We start from the raw sequence: 25,936 nt of genomic DNA, 5'->3' as shown, positions 1-25,936 counted from the left end.
GGTTTGTCTTCTCTCTGTAAGGTTAGCAGCCACTGGCGATCATTACCTGGACCCATCCATTGGAGGTTGTAAAAAGGTGGTGCTCTATTATTCCCCTTTGTCTGTTAACTCGTATATTGCTAAGAAGGGAAATTTTCCTCTCATCTGTTATTTCGGTATCTTGAGATATAGCTCATATAGGAAAGCCAATATGAATACTTTTTTTTTTTCATCCCACTGCAAAATAATGAATGCACTTCTCCCAGAGGTAATGGGTACGGGGTATGCATTCCATTATCTTTCATGTGCAATAAAAGTTTGTTGCATTTGTTAATCATTGATGCTCATGTTTTCTCTTTGGCCACTTAAAGCCTCTTTAAATTGGCTCCTGGTTCTCTTTGCTACAGGTCTGGAAGTCTTTGATCACTTCTTTCCTATCTCCTATGACAAGACAGGATGTTGTGTACTCATTCTGTACATCCTCTGCTCCAGGCCTGAATTCAGCCAAGTCTCCAGGGTTCACTGGTTTCCCCTAATAGGCGTTGTTACTTAGAGCCTAACCTGAGCCTGAAGGTGACCACTGCTCCTGCGCAGTCTCTACCGTGTGCTCTTTCTCTCTGTTTTAAAGACAGAATGCGTTTTGAGCTCTTGCTGATTCAGCTTCAGGACTGCAAGGTTTTAGTTAATCCCCTGGGTCTTAAAGCTGTATCTGTTTCTCCCACCCTGAGCATTGACGTTCTTCGTGGACACCACCTAAGTACTGATGTTGAAGTACTTGGGTACACCATCCCACCCTACACTCAGCCCTTTCCAGAAGCAAAACCAGCATTTCTGATACCATTACTGCCAACTGTACATGAAGTGTGTTCAGTTCTTTCTGATATCAGGGTGTAGATACAGTCACACTGAAGAGTCCCTGTCTGCCTGGTTGTGTAGTCAACTGAACACACAATTAGGTTCATTTGTCTCATTTTACTTAGAATTTTTAAAGAACTGCTTAAAATTTTTTTAATGTATTTATTTACTTTTGGCTACACTGGGTGTTCATCGCTTTGTTCAGGCTTTCTGTGGTTGCAGCAGTGATCAGGGGCTACTCTCTAGTTGTGGTAAGTAGGCTTCTCACTGTGGCTTCTCTTGTTGCAGAGCACGGACTCTAGGCGCGCAGGCTCAGTTGATTTGGTGCACGGGCTTAGTTCCATGGCATGTGAAATCTTCCCAGACCTGGAATCAAACCCGTGTTCCCTGTTTTGACAGGTGCATTCAAATCTGGCTTCTATTCCCGTCCTTGCCATCCTGTGTCCCCCTTTCTTCTGTAGGTAATCGTTTAAACGTTTAAACAGTATCAGTTCAGTTCAGTTCAGTTCAGTACTCAGTCACGTCTGACTCTTTGCGACCCCATGAACCACAGCACACCAGGCTTCCCTGTCCATCACCAACTCCTGAAGTTTACCCAAACGCATGTCCATTGAGTCAGTGATGCCATCTAACCATCTCATCCTCTGTTGTCCCCTTCTCCTCCTACCCTCAATTTTTCCCAGCATCAGGGTCTTTTCCAGTGAGTCAGCTCTTTGCATCAGATGGCCAAAGTCTTGGAGTTTTAGCTTCAACATCAGTCCTTCCAATGAACACCCAGGCCTGATCTCCTTTTGGATGGATTGGTTGGATCTCCTTGCAGTCCAAGGGACTCTCAAGAGTCTTCTCCAACACAACAGTTCAAAAGCATCAATTCTTCAGTGCTCAGCTTTCTTTATAGTCCAACTCTCATATCCATACATGACCACTGGAAAAACCATAGCCTTGACTAGGCGGTCCTTTGTTGACAAAGTAATGTCTCTGCTTTTTAATATGCTGTCTAGGTTGGTCATAACTTTCCTTCCAAGGAGTAAGCATCTTTTAATTTCATGGCTCCAATCACCATCTGCAGCAATCTTGGAGCCCAGAAAAATAAAGTCAGCCACTGTTTCCACTGTTTCCCCATCTATTTGCCGTGAAGTGATGAGACTGGATGCCATGATCTTAGTTTTCTGAATGTTGAGCTTTAAGCCAACTTTTTCACTCTCCTCTTTCACTTTCATCAAAAGGCTTTTTATTTTTAGTTCTTCACTTGGTGCCATAAGGGTGGTATCATGTGCGTATCTGAGGTTATTGATATTTCTCCCAGCAATCTTGATTCCAGCTTGTGCTTCCTCCAGCCCAGCGTTTCTCATGATGTACTCTACATAGAAGTTAAATAAGCAGAGTGACAATATATAGCCTTGACATACTCCTTTTCCTATTTGGAACCAGTCTGTTGTTCCATGTCCAGTTCTAACTGTTGCTTCCTGACCTGCATACAGGTTTCTCAAGAGGCAGGTCAGGTGGTCTGGTATTCGCATCTCTTTCAGAATTTTCCACAGTTTATTGTGATCTACATAGTCAAAGGCTTTGGCATAGTCAATAAAGCAGAAATAGATGTCTTTTTGGAACTCTCTTGCTTTTTCAACGATCCAGCAGATGTTGGTAATTTGATCTCTGGTTCCTCTGCCTTTTCTAAATCCTGCTTGAACATCTGGAAGTTCACAGTTCACGTATTGCTGAGCAGTATATATTGAACACTGTGTGTGTGTATATATATATATATATAAATATAAATATATATATGTATATTTACACACATTTGTTACCCTCTTGGATAAATGGTCATACATTAAATACATTTTTCTTCACCTTGTTTTTTTTTTCACTTTATTAGATTAGGATCAGTGTGTCCTCATTAAAATCAAAGCTTCATATTTTCCCTCTAAAGCAGGCTTTCTCAAACCCAGCACTGTTGACATTTTGGGCCAGATGATTTATCTTTGTGGCAGTAATGTCCGCACACGCTGTGAGCATAGGTGTAGGATATTCAGCACCTTCCCTGACATTCACCCATCAGATGCCAAGAGAACTACCACCACCCCCATTGTACCAACCAAGCCTACTTCCAGACCAAATGTGCCCTGGGGGACAGAACTGCTCTCTGATGACAACAGTGTTTCTCACATCCACTGAGGGGAGAGTCTAAGCATGTCTGCAGAGACCACATGAGCCTTTTATTTCACAAGTGAACTCAGACCCCATCTCAAAGCTATGGTTGCTATTTCTGGACTTTGAATACTAAACCAGCTCTTCTCGTTCTCTCCTGCCTCTTTTGCAAATTAAGGAAGGAAGAGAAAATTGGTATTGAATAATACATAAAGGAAAGAGAGGCAGTGATTTTATAGATTTCTTGTAAAACTGTTCTTATTGCGAATATACATGTTGAAAACACCAGGAGTTACTCTGACCTTGTATAGTGACCCTTCAGTGCTAGCGTTCAGCATTTCTCATCCACGCGTGCCTGCCAGCAGGGCTTCCCCGGCCCTGGGAGCTCTAGTGCCGAGGCCTGGGCGCTACAGGCACAGCCGTTCTCCTCCCACTCAGGGTGGAAGTCAGGTTGTACTGGTGAGTGAGCAGAGAGAAGCCAGGGCATTTTGCCATGGGGCGATGAAATTACCCAAACTAGTATTCTAGAAAACATTCTGTGGAGCAGATGAGCGCGGACCCGGAAGGCAGACTTCTTCGACTTTCAGTGTGGAGCCTGGGGCCCTGCTCAGAGGTCCCTGGGGTCCTCCAGAGCTGTCCTGGAGCCAGCAGCTCGTTCTGTACTGTCACTTGCAGATTGCTGAGCCTCCATGTAGAAATCAGACTAGCCCCTACAGACATGATCCTGAATATTATAAGAAATCTAATAAGAAATGAGAAATTTCTTTGAAAAGTAAATGAATGGGGTTAGCAAGAATGCTTCTTATGGCAGATGAAAGTTTGAATTTATGGCCATAGACTAGCTGGAGATATAGACTCTGAGAGTTCGACCCCCCTGTTGGCTCCTGGACCCTGGGGCAGCCCTGTTTGGTGATTGACTCAAAGTGGACTTTGATGGTAGGAGGTATAAAGCAGGGACACCTTCTCATGAGTCAGTTTGGTGGCTGTTTCTCTGAATGAATTCCAGCTTGGCTCGAGGTGGTGGGCACACCCCAGCAGACCGCTATCCTGGCCTGGTTTGGCAACCATTTAATGATACCTATTTCCTCCTCACTCTGCTAGGGATTTATTTATTCCCTTTGCTCATTTTGTTACTGCCAAAGATAACATATATGAGCTATTTCCAGAAGTTCTCTGCAGCTGTAGCAGTGGCTCAGAGCACAACTGCAGGCTTGGGATGCCCATATTCCTGTGTCCAGTGAATGCTCTGGCCCTAGGGACTGAGGTTCAGTCTCCCCTCTCCTGCCCCCTCCACTTGCTGCATACAGCTTATTACATTCTGAGTTTTCTCCTTCTCTGCCCACCAGGCAGATTAGTAAATTTTGAGTGTTCCAGGTCACTAGCAGTTATTGATATTGCTTGGAGGTAGTCCGGCATTAATGTAAGGAGAGAGTCAGTGCTGATGTGGAATTATTTGGAAAAATCAGTAGCCGTGAGTGACTTAAGCTATTCTCAGTCTCCCAAGCAGTGCTCATCTTTGCTGCTCAGTCAAGGCAGGTGCTCAGGCTATTAGCCCTTCTTGAGAGGAAGGCCTTCCTATTAGAGGGGTGTCAGAGCCCAGGGGTCATATTGAAGCACGACAGGATGCCGGCACGTGAGGATGGCCAGAGAGGGCTGGTCTGTCTTTCTACTCCCTGCTTGTCCCCAGTTTGCAGCAACACGAGAAAGCTCACCATTGGTCTCCGAGTTCCCATGGATGTCCTCATGCTTCTGACTTCAGAATGGGCCCTGCCCCACCCCCCGCCCAGGGCCCATTCTGAAGTCAGCTGAAGTCAGCTGGCCCCGTGCCAGCTGTGTGACCTCGTGGTAGTTGCCGCACCTCTCTGTGCCCCAGCTCCCTATCTGTGAGACAGGTATGATGACAATGCCTACTTTGCACAGTGGGTGTGAAGGTCAGGAGGCTGGTACATCAGAAGTACAGCGCCAGTGCCAGGCTCCATCTGTGTCCTCCAGCTTAATGACAAGTACTTTCTCATATGGTCCCTGCAGCCTAGGGAGTAGTCAGGGACAGTAGTATTTTAGTTGTTTTACGGAGGAGGAAACTGAGGTTGGGTTGGGTTTGTGAGCTTTCCCAAGTTGAATGGCTGGTAAATCACTGATCTGGGGATGAACCCAAGCCCTCCGTATCAGGGACCCCTGCTCTTGCAGAGGGGAGGGACTCACCACTGGGCACACCTGACTCCTGTGCGACTCATCTCCAGTATTGAGTGGGGAGGGGTGGAGGCAGCACAAAGACCCAGGGGAAAGAGGCCACCGTAGAGCTGTTGTGGGTATGGAGGGAGTGGACAGGAGGTGACCAGGAGGACTCCAGAACTTTCCAAGGGACCTCAGTGGAACTTGGCCTGCTTGCAGCCTGTCTTTCCCTGGAGGCTTGATGGAGCATTGACAGCTGGTGGCTTTACTGTCAGGCCTGGAAATGGACTGGAACTTGATTTTAGGGCGGGCTATGGTGAGGTGGTTCAGTCACTTGTCTTAACACAGTCAAAGCCTCCTTTGAGACATCACTGCCCTTGGCAGATCTTGGCAGGGCGTGGGTGGTGGGATACCTGAAAATATTTGTGTCTGCTGCTCAGCTAACACTGTGAAGTGGGTGGAGCAGATTGCTAGAACAGTCTGTGCTGGAGCCTTGAGGACTATGAGTCAAGAAGAGAGATTCTTAGAAGACAGAAAATAAATTACTACTTAATGAATGGTAAAAAGGGGCCCTGGATTGTTGAGGCAGACATGAATCAAAGTCAGATCAGATCTCTCTGCAGAGCACATGTCATGAGCCTCTTATTCTAGTGATGACCTGGGCAGGTGGAACGGCCCTAATCTGTCAGCCACTCTCAGAGCCAGGGACCTCCTAAGGGGTCAGTATGATGGCTTATACATTCTATCTCTGTATGTGACATAAAATTCCAGAATAATAGGAAAAGGTGGGAACCAATTGGAAAATGATCGGAGACTTCTGTTTCTAGACTTCCCTTTTATTTCTGAAAAGCAACTAAGCTTGGCTCTACCTGTACTGAGTGACCAGACTCAGGCTGCACAAGTGCATAAGCACGAAAGCCAAGGTGAGGCCTGCAGGCTGGGCACCAGGCTGGGCTGGGGGCTCTGCTCCCGCTCTGCCGAAGGGCTCTGGGCTGCCTTCTTGTTTCATGAGATGGTTTTGATTTGTTCGAGATCCACCTTTCGGTGATGAGTTTGGGAAGGCTCTGGTTACATTTTAGATGAAAACTGCACCTGTTTCCATAGGTGTGACGCTCAGAGCCAGCACAGTGTCTGTGAGTTCCTTTAGGGCTGAGTGGATTCTGGCGGGGGGAGGCGGGGGCACGGGGAATTTATAGACTGAACTCCTGTTTACAGGAGGCCCCTGCCTCCTGTTTGCACTTCAAGGACTCAAGTTTCCCATTTCAACTTAAAAGGTAAACAGTTGTTGGTTTTCATTTGTTTTTCAATTAAGAGATTGGGGGCTGAGGGAACAGTCTTATGATAACACTGGAAAAAAATTGTACAGGATAGCATCTTACTATGAAATAGTGAAAACATTTAAACATAAAACATGCAAATGAACTGGACAGTGTACTTGTGCTGCACAACACCTCGCCCTTGTATTCTTCCTAAAAACAGAGTAGCTTTGGGGTCTGTGTGAAAGCGCACAGCTTGCTCAGGACCCCTGGGAAAGATGCAGTGGCTGAGCGGAGGGCTGTGGGGGTGGGGTGGCCAAGGTGTCTGTGCCATGGTCAGGCATGGTGGCTGTCTTGGGGGCAGCAGACGCCCCCACTGAGGACTTGATTTTCAGGGGCAAGTGGCCTGCTTGCTGTGTGTTTGAGCAGGAAGGCTGTGACTGAATGGAAAGACTTGGAGAGGATGGTCTGGAATCCTGGGGAGAGTTAGGGGCTGTTTGACCCCTGCTGAAGGCAGAGGTGGTACAGCCACATGTTCGGGTCATTGGATGAAGGGGAGGTAAGAAGGAGAGCATCGAAAAGGACAGGCCCTGAGGGGTGTGGTTTGAGTGACTCGGTACAGACTGATGCCCGAGACTATGGCCGGGACCCTAGAGGGTGGGCACATGTGGAGCACGACAAGGAATTTGGCCATGGGTTTGTTCAGAGATGCTGCCCAGGAGGAGCATGTAGTGTGAAAAAAGAAGGGAAGCTGAGTCACAGTCACATTAGAGGTTGACAGAGGAGGATTGACCTGGGAAGAGGTAAGAGACAACAGTCAGAGCAATCTGAGGGAAGGGGAGGGGCAGATAGAGGGGAGGGGAGAGGAGGGGAGAGGGATGTGGTGCTCCTGATGGTGATGGGATGTGACGATGGTGTTGGTTCTGGAGGTGCTGATAATGATGGTGGTGGTGGTGGTCGCAGTGGCTTGGCCTCGGTAGTGATGTTGAGGATGCAAAGGGCGGTAAGTGTTTTGTGAGGGGTGGTGGCATAAAGCTCCTGAACTGCCAAGGGCTTGGAGTTTTCTTACATGGGACACCACCTGAAACAGGTGTCCTTTGAGCAGACCTGACCTTCCGCCTGCCCAGCAGCTTCCTGAAAGCCTTTGCTTCCTAGTTGGGAAGGAGAGGGAGAGGGTGAAATCTTCGCAAGACTCCGGAACAGAGACAGAAGCAGCCCAAATCCAACAGTATGCTTATTCCTCCTGGACAGTTCTGAGAAAATCTCTCAGGCATTTCTGTTTCTTGGTTCTGAACTTGAGGTATTGCTCATTGCCATAGAAGGATGGAAATAACATTATTCATAATCACATTCCCAGTCGAGTAATGCGCAGTAATCTTTACTAGAAACCCCAGAGGAGCACAGGCAGTGCCGCTCCAGTAGCACAGGTTTCTTCCTTATGGGATTCTGGTGTGAGACCACCCAGCAGAGCCCCTGCTCCTCCCCGGGCACTGCTGTTATTCTTCTGCAGGCACAACAGCAGCACCATGTGTGGCTTCACCAGATGGAGAAGGGCCTCCGCTGCCCACTGAGCATCTTGAAGCAGAGTCAACCCCCGCCCACCCCCCCACCCCCTGCCCCCACACTGCGTAGCCTCTGGAATCTGCAGGAGGAGGGGCCGCCTCCGCAGGGAAGGCAGAGTCTACTTAGGCTTTGTTAGCTTTGTTAGCATTTAGAGTTAGCAGGAGACAGTCCTGGAAGGAAGTGAAATCTGGAGCCCCATCCCCTTCACTAAGCCCAGGGCCAGTTTTCCTTTCCTCCTTCCGCCCATTGTTCCGTCTTCTGTTCTCTTCCTCTCTCACATCCCCCGAAATTTCCACCATTGTATATTATTCTGTCTTGAGATTTGGACTTACAGTAGCAATGCCCAGCACAACAAGCAGTATTTCAGAGACTTGCACTGTCATTTAATACGCCCAGCTACAGTTGTCGCAAATCTCCCAAATGGTGAGATGCTTCCTGTGCCTCGGCACTCCCTCCAGCCGCGGAGCCATTATCCCAGGCATTCTCGTTTTGAAACAAAACCTTAACGTGGTGTAGTGACATTTAATTTAGTGCTTCTCATTTCAAAGCCCTTAAAAATATTAATTAATTCCCATAAAGCCCTAGGAGGTATATTATTATCTGTAGTGCCTTTCATGCTGGTCCATTAATGTGTCCTTTCTGGGCGACAGGTAAGAAAACGAGGCTGAATCATTTTTTGCATCCTACAGGAGAAGACCTTGATGGAGCCAAGGTCAGAAATAACGAATCCCCAACTTTACTGATGTCTCCGAGTAATGTCAACCCTGTGACCTTATGGGTGGTAGGGGAGAACAGCACTCTTGTTTAGGACTAACCTCGGGGGACACTGAATGGTCTTCAGTGGAACCAGGACTTCACACATCCTAGCTGGAAAGCTGTGCGGAGGGGGCAGACTCAGGTTCTCTTGGTGTCAGCACAGTTTCTAATGAAATAAAATCAGTGTTCATAACATTGTGACTGCATGAGGAAACATGTTTGGACCTAATTCTGGACTCTGTAGTAGCTCCCTGGCGGGCTGGTCTCTCTGGGCCCTGATCCTCACTTGATTCCTTACAGAGGCCCAGAGGAGGTCGAAATTTCGGTGAGCAGGACTCCTCATACCTCTCCTTTCAGTGTTTTCATGGCTGTTCTGGCATGTTTATTTTCCATGCAAACTTCAGTAGCAGCTCCGTGAAATACCTTGTTGTTATATTTATTGGAAACATGTGGGCTCTTAACCTAGGGAGAACTGATGTCTTAAGAATGTGGGTGCATCTTCCTCAGGCTGGGAGCATCTCCAATTTGTTCATGCTTCCTTCTGTTCTCCAGGACAGTTTTATAAAGTTTCCTTCTTAGAGTTTTGTGCATTTCTTGTTAAGTTTAATCTTCTTTGTTGCTTTAAAAGTGGGAGTTCCTTACAGTTGTGTCCTTTAACCATCTATCGATTGTGTGTGTGTGTGTGTGTGTGTGTGTGTGTGTGTATTGATTTCTGTGTATTCTTTAGGTTCATCAGCAAGGGTCCAGGCAGGAGTAGTGGGAGGGGGCTAAGCTGGGCAAATATGACTAATCAAGAGAGGGGCATTTTGCTTCCTTACCTTGTCTTTTTGAAACTATTCTCCTTTGCCGCTGTATTACAGCTTTCTGTGTTTAAGTTGCCTCTTCCACATTCCAGTGTTTTTCCAAAGAGATTCAATGCTTCTAAGAAATATTTTTGATATCACAGTGGTGCTACCTTTTACTTGTGTTACTGTGTGGCAGGCATTACTTATTTATCCCATGGGATCTTCGCAATAAATATTTGTTGAGTAAATGAATGTTCACAACCTCTCTGTGAAGTAGGCATCATCCCAGCTGGAGATGGAGAGACATGATATTATTTGTGCAGCGTCCATTCAATGCAAACTTGGAGTAAAGGATGGAGTTTAAGTTTTATGTATTCTTATGAATCCATGGTAAGTTTCTTAATCTTTGTCTCCTGCAACAGGCGCGGTATAAGCAGAGCCTTGATCCGACTGTGGATGAAGTAAAGAAGCTTTGCACGTCTTTACGCCGAAATGCCAAGGAGGAGCGGGTCCTCTTCCACTACAATGGCCATGGGGTGCCCAGGCCCACCGTTAATGGCGAGATCTGGGTCTTCAACAAGGTGGGTGCACCATAAAAGATTCCCATGAATCCAATTTATTTATCTTTTTACAAGGAAATCTTTAAGTTTTGGTGGTTGGCTGCAGATCTGTTCACCTGTAGCTTCTATGGAGCCATCAATAGTTAATTCATTTCCACAAAACCAAATGCAGGTGCCTTCCGGTTTCTAGGTTGGCCATGTAGGCTCCCCCTCTTGCAGTGGTGTCTCCTGTTCTTCACTTAGATTGTGTCTTTTTCTTACTTATTTGGAGGAATTCCTTGTATCCTAGACAGTAACCCTTTACCATTTTTGTTAGTTGCGAATGTCCCTGAGTTTATGGCTTGGTTTCTGGGTTTGTCTGTTTGCTTCTGTTCTCTTGTGATGTCCCTTAGTGGATGGGCTTTCTTTATTTTGAAGTGGCCCCTGTTCAGTCTTCTCTTAGAATGTGGGCATTTAGTATCTTCTTAAGACTTTCCTTATGCCACGGTCACTGAAATATTCCATGTGTTCTTTCACAGATGTGTATTTTTGTCCATAATTTGGATCTTTAATCCACCTGAAACTAATTTTTGAACATACTTTTAAGTAGGGTTTCAAATTCTTTTTTCTTTTTGAAGTGGATACCATTACCATTTAATGCCAGCTTTGGACTCAGTCAGGTTTCCTTAGTGAGTAGGTATGTTTCCGAGCTCTCTGTTCTGTTCCGTGGGTCTCCCTTTATGCCAGTTAGTTGTTTTAATCAGTGTAGGTTTTCAGTGATTCCTGATATTTGGGAAGGTGAGTTTCCCTGCTTTATTCTTTTTGGTCTGTTGATCTTCCATGAAAATACTCAATCAGCTTATAAATCACTAGATTAAATGGTGTGGGGCGTGGAGACTCAATATCTATATTATTGAGTTTTCCAAACTATACTCTTTCAAAGTGTGTATCAGTGGTATCTTATAATTTCATAAATATTTGTATCATTTTTTAGATTTATTCCTAGATACTTTATACTCTTTTGACGTGGTTCAGTCAGTTCAGTTCAGTTCAGTCACTCAGTCGTGTCTGACTCTTTGTGACCCCATGAATTGCAGCACACCAGGCCTCCCTGTCCATCACCAACTCCCGGAGTTCACCCAAACTCATGTCCATCAAGTCAGTGACACCATCCAGCCATCTCATCCTGTCGTCCCCTTCTTCTCCTGCCCCCAATCCCCCCAGCATCAGAGTCTTTTCCAATGAGTCAACTCTTCGCATGAGGTGGCCAAAGTACTGGAATTTCAGCTTTAGCATCAGTCCTTCCACAGAACACCCAGGACTGATTTACTTTAGAATGGACTGGTTGGATCTCCTTGCAGTCCAAGGGACTCTCAAGAGTCTTCTCCAACACCACAGTTCAAAAGCATCAATTCTTCGGCGCTCAGCTTTCTTCACAGTCCAACTCTCATATCCATACACGACCACTGGAAAAACTATAGCCTTAACTAGACGGACCTTTGTTGGTAAAGTAACGTCTCTGCTTTTGAATATGCTATCTAGGTTGGTCATAACTTTCCTTCCAAGAAGTAAGTGTCTTTTAATTTCATGGCTGCAATCACCATCTGCAGTGATTTTGGAGCCCCGCAAAAAATAAAGTCTGACACTGTTTCCTCTGTTTCCCCATCTATTTGCCATGAAGTGATGGGACCAGATGCCATGATCTTTGTTTTCTGAATGTTGAGCTTTAAGCCAACTTTTTCACTCTCCTCTTTCACTTTCATCAAGAGGCTTTTTAGTTCCTCTTCACTTTCTGCCATTAGGGTGGTGTCATCTGCATATCTGAGGTTATTGATATTTCTTCCTGCAATCTTAATTCCAGCTTGTGCTTCCTCCAGCCCAGCATTTCTCATGATGTACTCTGCATAGAAGTTAAATAAGCAGGGTGACAATATACAGCCTTGACGTACTCCTTTTCCTATTTGGAACCAGTCTGTTGTTCCATGTCCAGTTCTAACTGTTGCTTCCTGACCTGCATACAGGTTTCTCAGAGGCAGGTCAGGTGGTCTGGTATTCCCATCTCTTTCAGAATTTTCCACAGTTTATTGTGATCCACATAGTCAATAAAGCAGAAATAGATGTTTTTCTGGAACTTTCTTGCTTTTTCCATGATCCAGTGGATGTTGGCAATTTGATCTCTGGTTCCTCTGCCTTTTCTAAAACCAGCTTGAACATCATGAAGTTCACAGTTCACGTATTGCTGAAGCCTGGCTTGGGGAATTTTGGCATTACTTTACTAGCATGTGAGATGAGTGCAATTGTGCGGTAGTTTGAGCATTCTTTGGAATTGCCTTTCTTTGAGATTGGAATGAAAACTGACCTTTTCCAGTCCTGTGGCCACTGCTGAGTTTTCCAAACTTGCTGGCATAGTGGGTGCAGCACTTTCACAGCATCATCTTTCAGGCTTTGAAATAGCTCAACTGGAATTCCATCACCTCCACTAGCTTTGTTCGTAGCGATGCTTTCTAAGGCCCACTTGACTTCACATTCCAGGATGTCTGGCTCTAGGTGAGTGATCACACCATCGTGATTATCTGGGTCGTGAAGATCTTTTTTTGTACAGTTCTTCTGTGTATTCTTGCCCCCTCTTTTTAATATCTTCTTCTTCTGTTAGGTCCATACCATTTCTGTCCTTTATCGAGCCCATCTTTGCATGAAATGTTCCCTTGGTATCACTGATTTTCTTGAAGAGATCTCTAGTCTTTCCCATTCTGTTGTTTTCCTCTATTTCTTTGCATTGATCACCGAGGAAGGCTTTCTTATCTCTCCTTGCTATTCTTTGGAACTCTGCATTCAGATGCTTATATCTTTCCTTTTCCCCCTTGCTTTTCACTTCTCTTCTTTTCACAGCTATTTGTAAGGCCTCCCCAGACAGCCATTTTGCTTTTTTGCATTTCTTTTCCATGGGGATGTCTTGATCCCTGTCTCCTGTTCAATGTCACGAACCTCCGTCCATAGTTCATCAGGAACTCTATCAGATCTAGTCCTTTAAATCTATTTCTCACTTCCACTGTATGATCATAAGGGATTTGATTTAAGTCATACCTGAATGGTCTAGTGGTTTTCCCTACTTTCTTCAATTTAAGTCTGAATTTGGCAGTAAGGAGTTCATGATGTGAGCCACAGTCAGCTCCCAGTCTTATTTTTGCTGACTGTATAGAGCTTCTCCATGTTTGGCTGCAAAGAATATAATCAATCTGATTTCGGTGTTGCCCGTCTGGTGATGTTCACGTGTAGAGTCTTCTCTTGTGTTGTTGGAAGAGGGTGTTTGTTATGACCAGTGTGTTCTCTTTGCAAAAGTCTATTAGCCTTTGCCCTGCTTCATTTCGTATTCCAAGGCCAAATTTGCCTGTTACCCCAGGTGTTTCTTGACTTCCTACTTTTGCATTCCAGTCCCCTATAATGAAAATGACATCTTTTTTGGTGTTAGTTCCAAAAGGTCTGTAGGTCTTCATAGAACCATTCAACTTCAGCTTCTTCAGCATTATTGGTTGGGGCATAGACTTGGATTACTGTGATATTGAATGGTTTGCCTTGGAAACTTAGTTCTCTGATTCCTAGAATGTCGACGTTCACTCTTGCCATCTCCTGTTTGACCACTTCCAATTTGCCTTGATTCATGGACCTGATATTCCAGGTTCCTATGCAATATTGCTCTTTACAGTATCAGACCTTGCTTCTATCACCAGTCACATCCACAGCTGGGTATTGTCTTTGCTTTGGCTCCATCCCTTCATTCTTTCTGGAGTTATTTCTCCACTGATCTCCAATAGCATATTGGGCACCTACCGACCTGGGGAGTTCCTCTTTCAGTATCCTATCATTTTGCCTTTTCATACTGTTCATGGGGTTCTCAAGGCAAGAATACTGAAGTGGTTTGCCATTCCCTTCTCCAGTGGAGCACATTCTGTCAGACGTCTCCACCATGACCCGCCTGTCTTCGGTGGCCCCATACGGCATGCCTTAGTTTCATTGAGTTAGACAAGGCTGTGGTACATGTGATTAGATTAACTAGTTTTCTGTGATTATGGTTTGTGTATCTGCCCTCTAATGCCTCTCGCAACACCTACTGTTTCATTTGGGTTTCTCTTACCTTGGATGTGGGTTATCTCCTTTCGGCTGCTCCAGCAAAGCGCAGCCACTCCTCCTTACTTTGGATGAGGGGTATGTCCTCACAGCTGCCCTCCTGACCTTGAACATGGAGTAGCTCCTCTCGGCCCTCCTGCGCCTGCGTAGCCACCGCTCCTTGGACATGGGGTTGCTCCTCTCAGCTGCCGTCCCTGACCTCAGGCGTAGGGTAGCACCTCTTGGCCACCACCCCTGACCTCGGGCGAGGGGTAGCTCCTCTTGGCCATGTGGTTACAAATGTTTAAAAATGATGTTCTGTGAGTTTTTACCATGGTGTGTGGCAAAGCAGTTGATTTTTTGTACATTTTTTTTACGTCTGCTAATTTGCTAACTAGCTTACGGTAAAGTGTCTGCCTGCAGTGGGAGACCTGGGTTCTATCCCCGAGTCAGGAAGATCCCCCAGAGAAGGAAATGGCAACCCAGTCAAGTATTCTTGCCTGGAAAATTCCATGGACAGAGAAGCCTGGTGGGCTATGGTCCATGGGGTCACAGAGTTGGACACAACTGAGCGACTTCACTTTCTTTCTTTCTAATTTGCTGTTCTCTCGTTGATCCTAATGATTTGTACATATTTTAAAATTTCTAAACAGACTACCATGTGGTTTGCAAATCACAGCAGTTTACTTTCCTTCCAATCCTGCTGTTTATTGTTTGTATCTTTCTGTGTTATCAGCACCTCCCAGAGAGTGGAATGGTGACTGCATGTCCTTGTCTCATTCCTCATTTGGAAAGGAGTGCGTCCTCTGCATCATTGTATGATATTCACTATAGATATTTGTAAAAAGAATAAAAAATAAGAAAAACCCTTATCAGATTAAAAGATGCCCTTCTCGGTGGAGACACAGGTGTAAAGAATGGACTTGTGGACACAGTGGGGGAGGGAGTGAATGGGACAAATGGAGAAAGCAGCATCGACATACACACCGCTGTGTGTAAAGTGGGTAGTGGATGAGGAGTTGCTGTAGCACACAGGGTGCCCAGTCTGGCGCTCTGTGGTGACCTAGAGAGGTGGGATGGGGGAAAGGAGGGAGACTCAAGACGGAGGGGGTACATGTATAATTATGACTGATTCCCTCATAAGGCCATTCGGTAAATTATCTGCCTGCAATGCAGGAGACCTGGGTTTGATCCCCTGGAGAAGGAAATGGCAACTCACTGCAGTTTTCTTGCAGTGGAGAATCTGCAGAATCTGGAGAATCCCATGGACAGAGGAGCCTCCCGGCCTGCAGTCTATGGGGTTCCAAGAGTCAGACACAACTTAGTGACTAAACCACCACAGTGTTGTTGTATGGTAGAAATGAACACAACATTATACAAATATTTTTTAAAAGATGCCCTTCTATTCCTAGTTTATTTTTTCAAGTCATCAATAGATGTTGCTTTTCCCCCCAAGCCATTTTGTATGTATGTGTTAGATGATGGTATGATTTTTCTCCTTTAAACTTGAAATGCATTGGAAGATATATGATTTTCTAGTATTAAATATACCTTTCCTTTGTGGGATAACCTAGTGTGTCTTGATCAATTATATGTTTTATATAGGGGTTAAATATGTTATTTGTATCATATTGTCTTTATAGTTTTACCTTTTCTAGCATATCATATAGTTAGAAGCATATAGAATGTAGTGTTTTAAAACTGGCTTTTTTCAATTAGGAGTATACATTCAAATTTCCTTCATGTCTTTTCACGGCTAGAGAGCTCATTTTCTGTTTACCACTGAAAAAGATTCCATTATTTGGATGTACCACTAGTGAAAGACATCCTGGTTGCTTCCAGTTTTGGGGAATTGTAAATAATGCTGTTCTAAACTTTTGTGTGGATTTTTGTATAGACATAAGATTTCTTCTCATTTGGGTAAATACCTAAGAGAGCCACTGCTAGACTAGCTGTTATGTTTAGCGTTCTAAGAAATTGGCAAACCCTGTTCCAAAGTAGCTGCGTCATTTGCATTCCCACCAGCAATAAATGGTAGTTCCTATTGCTCCATATCCTCCTTGACATTTGTTGTTGCCAGTGTTCTGGATTTTAGCCATTCTAATTAGGTGCATCGTGGTTATCTCCTTTTAATTTGCAGTTCCTTAATGACATAGGATGTTGAGCATCTTTTCATATGCTTGGCTGCCATCTGTATATTTTCTTTGGTGGGGTTTCCATATCTTTTGCCCACTTTTATCAATTAATAGGACTATTTGTTTTCTCACTCAGTTTAAGAGTTCCTTTTACATTTGGGTACAAGTCCTTTATCAGATATTCATCTTTAAAAGAGTCCTTCCCATTCTGTGACTTGTATTTCCATTTTCTGAACAGTGGACATTGACTTTTGGAGTGCAGACCAGTTATCCTCTAGAACGTCCCTCATTCTTTGTGTTTTATAAGTTTATGTCGCACTGAATAAAAAAGCAAGATCACACTTTCTGCTGTCAGCAAGGGATGCACTTTATTTCTTTTTTTAATATTTACATTTATTTATTTTGGTTGCACCAGGTCTTAGTTGTGGCACATTGGATCTTCGATCTTTGTTGCAGATGCAGGCTCTTTTTATTTGCAGCTTGTGAACTCTTGGTTGTAACATGTGGGATCTAGTTCCCTCCCCAGGGGTTGAACCCACAACCCCTGCAATTGGGAGCTCAGAGTCTTAGCCACTGGACTGACCACCAAGGAAGTCCTGAGAGGTGCTTGAATGTAATAAGGTGTATCACGAAAGACTAGCTGAAAAAGAGCCAAAGTGGCTGTATTACTAATGAGAAAATAGACTTTGAGACAAGGAGTTTTGCCAGAGATGAAAAGAGACATTGTACAAGACAAGTCAGGTCATCAGGAAGCTATACCTATCCTGAATGCATAGATGGCTAATAGAATTTAAGACACATAAAGCAAGATTGTCAGGACCAGTTAGAGAAAGAAACATATCCAGTATTTGAGTAACAGTCTGGCAGTAATTGATAGGTTAAAACCAATGTTAAAATTGATAATTAAAAACTTTCTCACAAAGAAAACTCCAGACATGGTATATTTTTCTAATTAAAAAAAAAAAAATCACTTAAAAGACCATCAATTGCTCTGACTCACTTACCAGAACCCTACACCCAATGCCCATAGAACATGAGAAAGGCCTGTTCCGCCTTACAGAAATAAATGTCTCAATAAAGTTTGAAGGGTTGAAATCATACAGAGTCTATTCCTTGACCACAGAATCTGAAATTGTATGCTACCTGGAAAATCCTCCAGTATTTTGAAATTAAATAATATATGTATCAAAAAAGGTATGACAGGGGACAATGAAAATACTTCAGACTAAACAGTAATGAAAAGATGACTTGTCAAAACTTGTGGGATACAGCTATAGCAGTGCTTATATAAAAATGTATAGCCTTATTAAATTCTTATACAGAAAGAAAGAAAGACTTAAAAATATAAATGTCTACCTTAAGAAACTGGAAAATGTTGAGCAATCTAAACTCAAAGGAAGTAGAAGGGCACAAATAATCAAGGGCACAAATCAGTAAAACAGAGACCAGGTTGTACAGAAGGTTAAAAGAGCTAAAGTTTGGTTTTTGGAAAACGTCTGTAAATTAACAAGTCTAGGTAGCAAGAAAAAAAAGAGAAAAGACAACATTTAGGAATGAAAGATGTCACCACATATTCTATAGACATTGAAAAGATAAGAGATTGTTAATAATTTTATACCAGTACATTTAACAACTTAGATGGAAAATGCCTTTTAAAATACAGCTTTCCAAAAGTGACCCAAAATGAGGTCGAAAATCTGAATAGCCCTAGATCAATCAACGAAATTGAATTCGTAGTTACAATATTGTAAAGTAATTAACCTCCAATTAAATAAATTTATATTAAAAAAAAACACTTCTTACATGTGTTACATGTAAGAACATGTGTGTTACATTCAACTCATGGATGAATGGATATTTTTATATAAGTATCATCAGCAAAGTGTATCCTGATCATTACATGTAAAATGTTAAATCATGGATGGAAAAAAGCAAGTGTTCTCCATGATCCATAGGAAGAACAGGTGACACTCAAACTGGAAAGTGAATGTCCTCTGCCCCAGCATTTGCACTGTCTGCACCAGGGGTTCTTAAAATATGGTAGCAGTGATATTCTTGGAATTTATGATACATGCAAATTATCACAACCTACTGAAGACTTAGAGAAGCCTATTCCAGGGAGGGACCCAGAGATCTGTATTTTAACGAACCCTCTAGGCCATTCTGATGCACACTCACTTGAGAACTCTTCCTCCATAAATCTGGTTTTCAAACATAGAATATCTGAGAAATCAATTAAGATATGGTCTAAAGTTTTACATCTCAGCATCAAGAAAATAGTATTTAAAAAAAAAAACTTTAAAGTTCTTATAAAGAGATCGTCCAAAGTTTGCTAACTCTTCTCCTGAAGAAATAGAATTTTTTCGGATGGTCTTCAGCCATTGCAAGCATAAACAAAGATGCTAGAAAGACCAAGTTTACAGTAAAATTACCCACTTTTTTCAAGGAGGGGGACTGCTATACTCTCAGTTTTGATAAAGTAACAATTGTAAAAAATGTTAAATGTGGTCTGGCACAAATATTGATTCTAAAAAATCACAAATACATCCTTTTGATAATAGCACATTTAAAAACCTTTATGATTCATTTTTCAACAGACTCAGTAATGAACTATATACTAAACCAGAATAAGAGATATCTATTTGATAGTGGCGTGCAGTTGTTCCAAACCAATACATTCTATTATTTAAATAACATTTATTTAAAATTACTCGTAGGGTAAACAATTATTGAGCTGTAATAAAGGAAAGAGGGCTTTCCTGGTGGCTTAGTGGTTAAGATTCCACCTGCCAATGCAGGAGATGCAGGTTCAATCCCTGGGTCAGGAAGATCCCCTGGAGAAGGAAATGGCAACCCACTCCAATATTTTTGCCTGGGAAATCCCACGGACAGACTAGCCTGGTAGGCTTTAGTCCATGGGGTTGAAAAGAGTCGGACATAACTTGGTGACTAAACAACAATAAAGGAAAGGCAGAGAAAGTATCAACAAAACCAATAAACTTCAGCCTTAAGGGTTTTAAGGAGTTTGCTTGTGACTTAAACCCTGGAGTGTTTTGATTCACAAGTAACACTACCCCATACCTAACATCTCTGGGCCATCACCTCCGTTGCTGGTTCCTTCAGAAGGCAGACGAATCTTCTGCTAACCCATGCTCCCCTGCTGTCCTTGGAGAATAGCCACATGCAGATGCCTTTACCATCCAGAGAAAGCCAGGGTGACACATCTGGATGCGCCTGTGCTTCCTGTCTGTGAGGTCAGAGGAAACATGCACCCTTGGGGACTTCACCAGAAAACCCTTAGGAGGATGCCATTTTACTCTGGCTGAGACTTCTGACTCATATTTTGAGTTCTTTAACAGATGTACAGACCTTCCTCAGCATTAGAGTGGGGTTATGTCCCATAAGCCCACCATACTTGGAAATACCAAAAGCTGAAAATGCATTTGCTGCACCTAACCTAGGGCTTCCCAGGTGACTCAGTGATAAAGAGTCCATCAGCCAACAGAAGGGTTGTTTGTGTCCTGGATAATTGTAAGTGTATAGGTTGTTCACCCTCCTGATTGTGGGCTAATTGGGAGGTGTGCTCACTGCTGCTGCCCAGCATCAAGGACTGCATGTCACTAGCCCAGAAAAAAATCGACATTCAAAGTATAGTTTCTACTGCCTGGATGTCACTTTGCCCCATTGTGAAGTCAAAAACTCATGAGTTGAACCATTGGGAGTTAGGGGCTGTCTGAACTTAGAATCTGCTCAGAGATAGAGAGCCACTGGCTTTACCTGGAGAACAAAGTGCACCTCCTCCCAGCTCCTGTCCGGGGGCTCGGTGCTCGCCGCCTCTGTGGTTGACTCAGCTGTGATGACAGTCCGATGAAGCATGCGGCTTTTTTTTTTTTTTTTTTTTTTATGTTTAATATAACCTGACAGCTAAAATGGAGTGTAATGAATAAATTATCTAAAACCTATTTCTTTTTCTTTGTTTGCAATGAAAACATGGCCTTGGATATGTTTTTTTCAAGAAAAAGGAGAGATGCTTTGATTAGGAATTCTCTGTACTTGTAGTTTTTGGTGGGGGAGAAACCAAACCAATGCCTGAAAGGCCCTGGAGTGTTCCAGGTGGCCTTCGGTGCGGGAAACTTTGACTTCTCCAGCTTGTGTAGGTTGGTTCAGCCTAAAAGACATGGGGATATTGCACGGGATAGAAATAGTTGCACTTTGAATGTTGATTCTGTCCTCCGCTCACTCGCTGCAGCCAGCATCCTGCTGGCTGCCCTTTGCAGGTTTGTAAAACCGTGATTCTGGCTGAAGCTTGACAGACTCCCCAGGATCCTTCCGAGATGGGAAATGAGATCCACCTGCTCAAGTTCTAATAAGGATTAGTTCTCAAAGGCCACTTTCCTCCATGCAGTTTAATAGAGTTGATTTTGTATCCCTCCAGGGACACAGACTTCCAAGTTTTACAGGCTTAGTAAACTGCAGAATACAGCTCCTGCTTTAAATGAAATTCTCTCTCCTCAAAGGCAGAGGTTCTCATCAAGGAGGCTTTCCTCCCTCTCAGGAGCACATTTAAATGTCCAGAGATCTTTTGGTGGCTTCCTTGGTGGCTCAGCGGTAAAGAACCCCCCTGCAATTCAGGAGAAGTGGGTTTGATCCCTGGGTTGGAAAGATTCCCTGGAGAAGGAAATGACAACTCACTCCAGTATTCTTGCCTGGGAAATCCCATGGATGGAAGAGCCTGATGGGCTACAGTCCATGGGTCACAGAAGTTGGACACAACTTAGCAGCTAAACCATCACCACCGCCGCCAGAAACCTTTTGGTTGTCACGACTGGCAGAGAGGGGTAAGTGTTGTTAGAAGGTAGTGGGTTGAGGCCAGGGATGCTGCCAAGCGTGGCAGCGCCTGCTTGGGTATGGGTGTGGTTTGGGCCCCACACCGAGTGACCAGCCCCAAACGCCCACAGGGCTGGGGTGCCTCCACCTCAGCTACAAAGGCCCTTTATCCTCAACTGGCATTCCACAGGCTGCACCCACCACGCAGCCCATCTGTGTGGAGGAATGGGTCCAAGCCATTCTCTGTGGCTAAGCGTCCCTGTGGACAGCCTAGGGTGCCAGCCCCTCTCACAACTAAAAATCGTGAGGCTGAAAACCAATTCTGAAATCTCCTTGCATGCTGTCCCTTGGACAAGCATTAGAGAATGGAGGCAGTTCTGCCCTCCAGTGGGGCTCAGTGGCTGACAACTCCGCTTGAACCATTTCAGGGGCAGCCAGAGGCACAGGGAATGGAAGGGAAAATGCTTAACACGTTTCCTGATGGATTAGTGCTTCATTATTTTAATGAATCACCATTAATTACATTTGTATCTCAGAAATTTAAAAAGTAACTTTTGATTTTGGGGAAATATAAAAATTATATTTCAGTTACAAAGGCCAGACTTCAGAACTTAATGTGTTAAAATATATTTTATTTAGTGCTTCTTCCCTATCTTTGGGTCTTGTGGGGCTGCACCTAGAAGGCAGCAAAGATGACAGCATCACCCTTTCCCGACAGTCATGGGGATGAAGGGGTGGCAGGAAGGGGGTCAGAACTGCCCCAGCCGTTTGTGGCCACTTGTCACTGAGCTAGAACCTTGTGGGAAGCAGATAAACAGCAGAGTGTGGCTGGTATATAAAAATGCGATAGTTTCCTAGGCTGGTGCTAAAATCCTTTCTCCTATCAGTGTAGGGGTGTTCCTGCACACTTAACAGGTTCATTTTCAACACCCCACCAACCCACGCCCCCCACCCCCCCATAGCAGTGGGACCTGCATGTCAGCAAGGGAGGGAGGCTGCTGAGGAGAGGGCTGGAGAGGATTGCTGTTCCTGCTTTGTCCAGGGAGGCACTGACTCATGTCTGCTCTGTCCAGTGTGGCTTAGCTGAAGCCTTTTTACTTGTACAGATAACATGTGATACCTGCTGGTTATGAAACACAATGAACGTACATTATAGTGAACCCCAGAGCTTACCCTTTTCCTCCCTTTTAGTAGTTATGTACATTTTGTCTTTTAAAAAATACAAGTAATTTCTATTCTAAAATGTTCCAAGAGAAAAGAGGTCTTAAAAGGAATAGATGTGACACTTTCTTACCAGCCCCCACTCCCCTGTCATCTCCCAGGTCAGAGAAAACAGCCCTTAGCCGTTCCATGTTCTTTCAGCACCATTTATAGGACCTTCCCCTTAGCACATGCCTGCTGAGTTCTTATTTCATTCAAGTTACGTGCTGGGGATGTGGTGCTTTACACACAAAATGGGATCATATTATATATGAGGTTCTAATACTTGCATTTTAAAAATCATTACAAGCCTCTGACATCTCTCCATGTCAGTGCCTATAAATAACCTTGCATGGTGTTCCATAGTATGGGCCCCTTTTGCTTAATGATCCTTCATATTGGATATATTAGGATCCAGGGTTGTCTGTGACGGTTCCTCTGGGCCATCTGGGCCTGCTGCGGTATTGTCTCATGACACCGAGCCCAAGTCCTTCCATCACACAACTCTCCAGTCCTCCTGTACAGTCAAAGGTGGATGGCCTGCCATGTTTGCGTTTTTTTCCCGGGAAGGGAAAGAGGAAGGGGTGAGCATTAGGGCAGCACTTATAATTTGGACACATTTCTGATCATGTCCCATAGGTCAGATTTGGGCTGCAAGATCAGACTTAGCTGCAAAGGAAACTGGGAACAGTGCTCAGCTAAACTTGCGTTGATGATGAAGAGGGTAAAAAATAGGTTGTAGACTGGCAGTCTTTTCCACAGTAGCATGTAGACAGCTTACAGGATTTTACCAGTGAAAGTATCAGAGATCCCTGTACATACAAATGCAAGTATTTCTATAAGATGGACACCTAGAAGTCAAAGGCATGTACATTAAAAAATTTTAAGAACCACCCAAATTGCCTTCCCAAAAAATCTTCCTAAATTTATACTCACAGCAATGATGAGCTGGCGCCCTGTTGAACATCCTTGTCAACATAGGGCTTTATTCATCTGTTATATTTTTTTCCAGTTTGCTGGATGAAGAAAGGTAGATAGATGGATGATTCTCATTGTAATTCACATTTCCGTGATTAATCGAGAGAGTGAAACATTCATAATTGTTGATCATCATGTTTCTTCTGTGAATTGCCTGTGTGCAGCTTTTGCCTGTTGTATGTTGTTTAGCCTTTGTTGATTTGCAGCACAAGCTTGTATATACACATATCCTCAATACAGACCCTATGTCACATACGTTGTACCTACTTCACTCTTCAATTGCTTGTCATTGATATGCACTTTTACCAGAATTATTTAATTTTTATGCTGTTACATTTTTTTTTCTTTCGTATGTTTAAGAGGGTCTTTCTTACACCAAAACAAATTTTTAAATCTGTTATTCTGCTTTTTATTTATTTTTAAAATCTGTCCTGATTATTTTGTGTGTGAAATCTCAGATGGCAGTATTGAATGCTCAGTTAGATTTTACAGAATCACTTGTTGAATTGTTCATTCTTTCTTCACTGGGGTGATATGCCACCGCCGTTACAGTTATATTTGTGGGTCTATTTCTGGGCTTTCCCTCCTGTTTTATTTGTTTGTCTCTCCTTTCCTGATAGCATCCTGTAATTACAATAGAGATTTATAATGTATTTAATATCTGCCAGCATGAGTCCCCACTGGTTATTCTTTCTTCACAGTTTTTGAGGGGGTATTCTTATAAATGTCTCTTCAGCACTAACTTTAGAATCTCTTGTCAAATTCCTTTACGGGAAACCCCTGCTGGTATTTTGATTGGGTGCCGCATTTATAGGTTCATTAGGAAGAACTGCTTTCTTTAGAACTCTTCCGTGAGAGTTTATTTAGAGAGAGCATATCCAAGTGTTCTTTAACCTTCTGCAGTGACAGTGAGCAAGACACCAGGTGACTGCATTTTGCAGGGTGAAGTGGCATGGCATGAGCAGAGGGTGGTCCCTTTGTGCTGAAGATGCCTGCACCCCCACCACCCCTGTGCTGCCGGCACGTCCTCCCCTGTCTGGGATGGGACTTGCAGCTGGTGACGAGTGTGCTTAACAAGAAGGCTTTTGCCATCACCTTGATGGCAGTCTTCTCCAGGCCTGGTTTGGTCTTCCAGTCTTCTGCCTGTTTTCTCTATTGCATTAGAAATGATCCTCTTGGCAATACCAGAGGCAGTGTTTGTGGCTCAGCCTTGAGGGAACACCGTCACCTTTCCTGTAAGTGCACAGAATTGATTTCTGCCGGAGTTTCACCACTTAAACCATTAGTGCCCGAGGAACGGTAAATAAGTGGGGTGTTCTATGCAGAAGAATTGCTTAAAAATGTTACTTTTGAGTGTGGATTTTTAATAATTTCTCTGCTGAGATGAGGGCCATTCCTTTCTATGTTTACCAGTAATTGCTGGAGTGGTTTCAAGTACTGAAGAGTACAGCATGTCCAGAAAAATATTTCACTTAGCAGATTTCATGTTATTATGTTACTGTTCTGTGATTTGAAAAAAGTTTATGGGGCCAAATCCACTTGTACACCTTCAGTGTGATTTAAATCATCTAGAGGATAAAGCGCTTACGGGTAGGACTGAAATGAAGGGACTGCAGGGAAACCCTGCACATTTGAGGACCTAGTCAATTCTTCCGAGCTGACTTTGTAAGTGAGGAGTGGGTTCTGTTATATAAGCCTGGAGAAGCTTTGGAGTAGATGGTGAACAGGAACAGAGTAGCATACAGAGCCTTGGGCTTTATAGAGAAGGCTGTGGTTTGACTGCAGATGGGTGGCAGAGGAAGGGTGGGTATGAAGGCGCCGTGATGCGACATGTGGAAGGAGATCCCTCAGTGCAGTGAGCGTGCTCCCAAGGGGAGGAGAGGAGAGAGCCGAACAGAGGACGAGAGGAGCTCCAGCCGGGGTTGAACTGTGACCACTGCCCGCCTCTTTATGATTGAAACGGGCAGATGGTGGGGAGAACTACAGTGTGCAGAACATCATATGCAGCAAGTCCCATGCTTGGGACCCTCGTGGAGGTGCAGGTCCTGGTGGGCAGGCAGAGTTCTCCAGGTGTGAGTCACAAACATGCACTGTTTTCTCTTCCAGAACTACACTCAGTACATCCCTCTGTCTATATACGACCTGCAGACGTGGATGGGTAGCCCCTCCATATTCGTCTACGACTGCTCCAATGCTGGCCTCATTGTCAAGTCCTTCAAGCAGTTCGCCCTGCAGAGGGAGCAGGAGCTGGAGGTGAGGCCCCGGGCACCCTGGGGTGGGAGTTGGGGGTGAAGGTCAGCCCCTCAGTGGTTTTATTTTCTCAGGTGCGGTGAGCTGTCTGTGGTGCTCAGAGTGCTCAGAGTAAGGTGGTGGGGTCCATGACAAAGAACTTGGGAGGGACTCCAGACAAGCTCTTGGTCTTATTTTGTGTTTTGCTTTACCCAGCATCATTTTTAATACAAATTTTAATTAAGTGATAACATTAATAGAGTTGATTTGTGCTCCAGTGGGCTCTGCCTCCGAGATAAATGTGAAAATAAAGCAGACACATTTATTTTCAGAGAAATGGGCCTGTGTCTGGGCACGGTCTTCAGCTCCACTCTCGTCTTTGTTATTGCTCTTTTTTTTTTTTTTCATCT

The 25,936-nt window shown here is 44.1% G+C and overlaps 1 protein-coding gene across 2 annotated transcripts in view; it reads left to right on the top strand.

The window, feature by feature from the left end:
* Positions 1-25,936, top strand: part of RPTOR (regulatory associated protein of MTOR complex 1) — a 323,215-nt gene that overhangs the window by 125,656 nt on the left and 171,623 nt on the right. For both annotated transcript variants that reach the window (XM_061392613.1, XM_061392614.1), the window contains exons 4-5: positions 9,937-10,095; positions 25,404-25,550. In XM_061392613.1, coding sequence (XP_061248597.1) covers positions 9,937-10,095; positions 25,404-25,550 — 306 coding nt within the window. The remainder of the gene's footprint in view (positions 1-9,936; positions 10,096-25,403; positions 25,551-25,936) is intronic.

The sequence above is a fragment of the Bos javanicus genome, chromosome 19 (assembly GCF_032452875.1).
Source record: "Bos javanicus breed banteng chromosome 19, ARS-OSU_banteng_1.0, whole genome shotgun sequence".
In the NCBI taxonomy this organism is placed as follows: domain Eukaryota; kingdom Metazoa; phylum Chordata; class Mammalia; order Artiodactyla; family Bovidae; genus Bos; species Bos javanicus.
The sequence above is the reverse complement of the archived record's forward strand: the minus strand, read 5'-3'. Positions and strand labels throughout refer to the sequence as shown.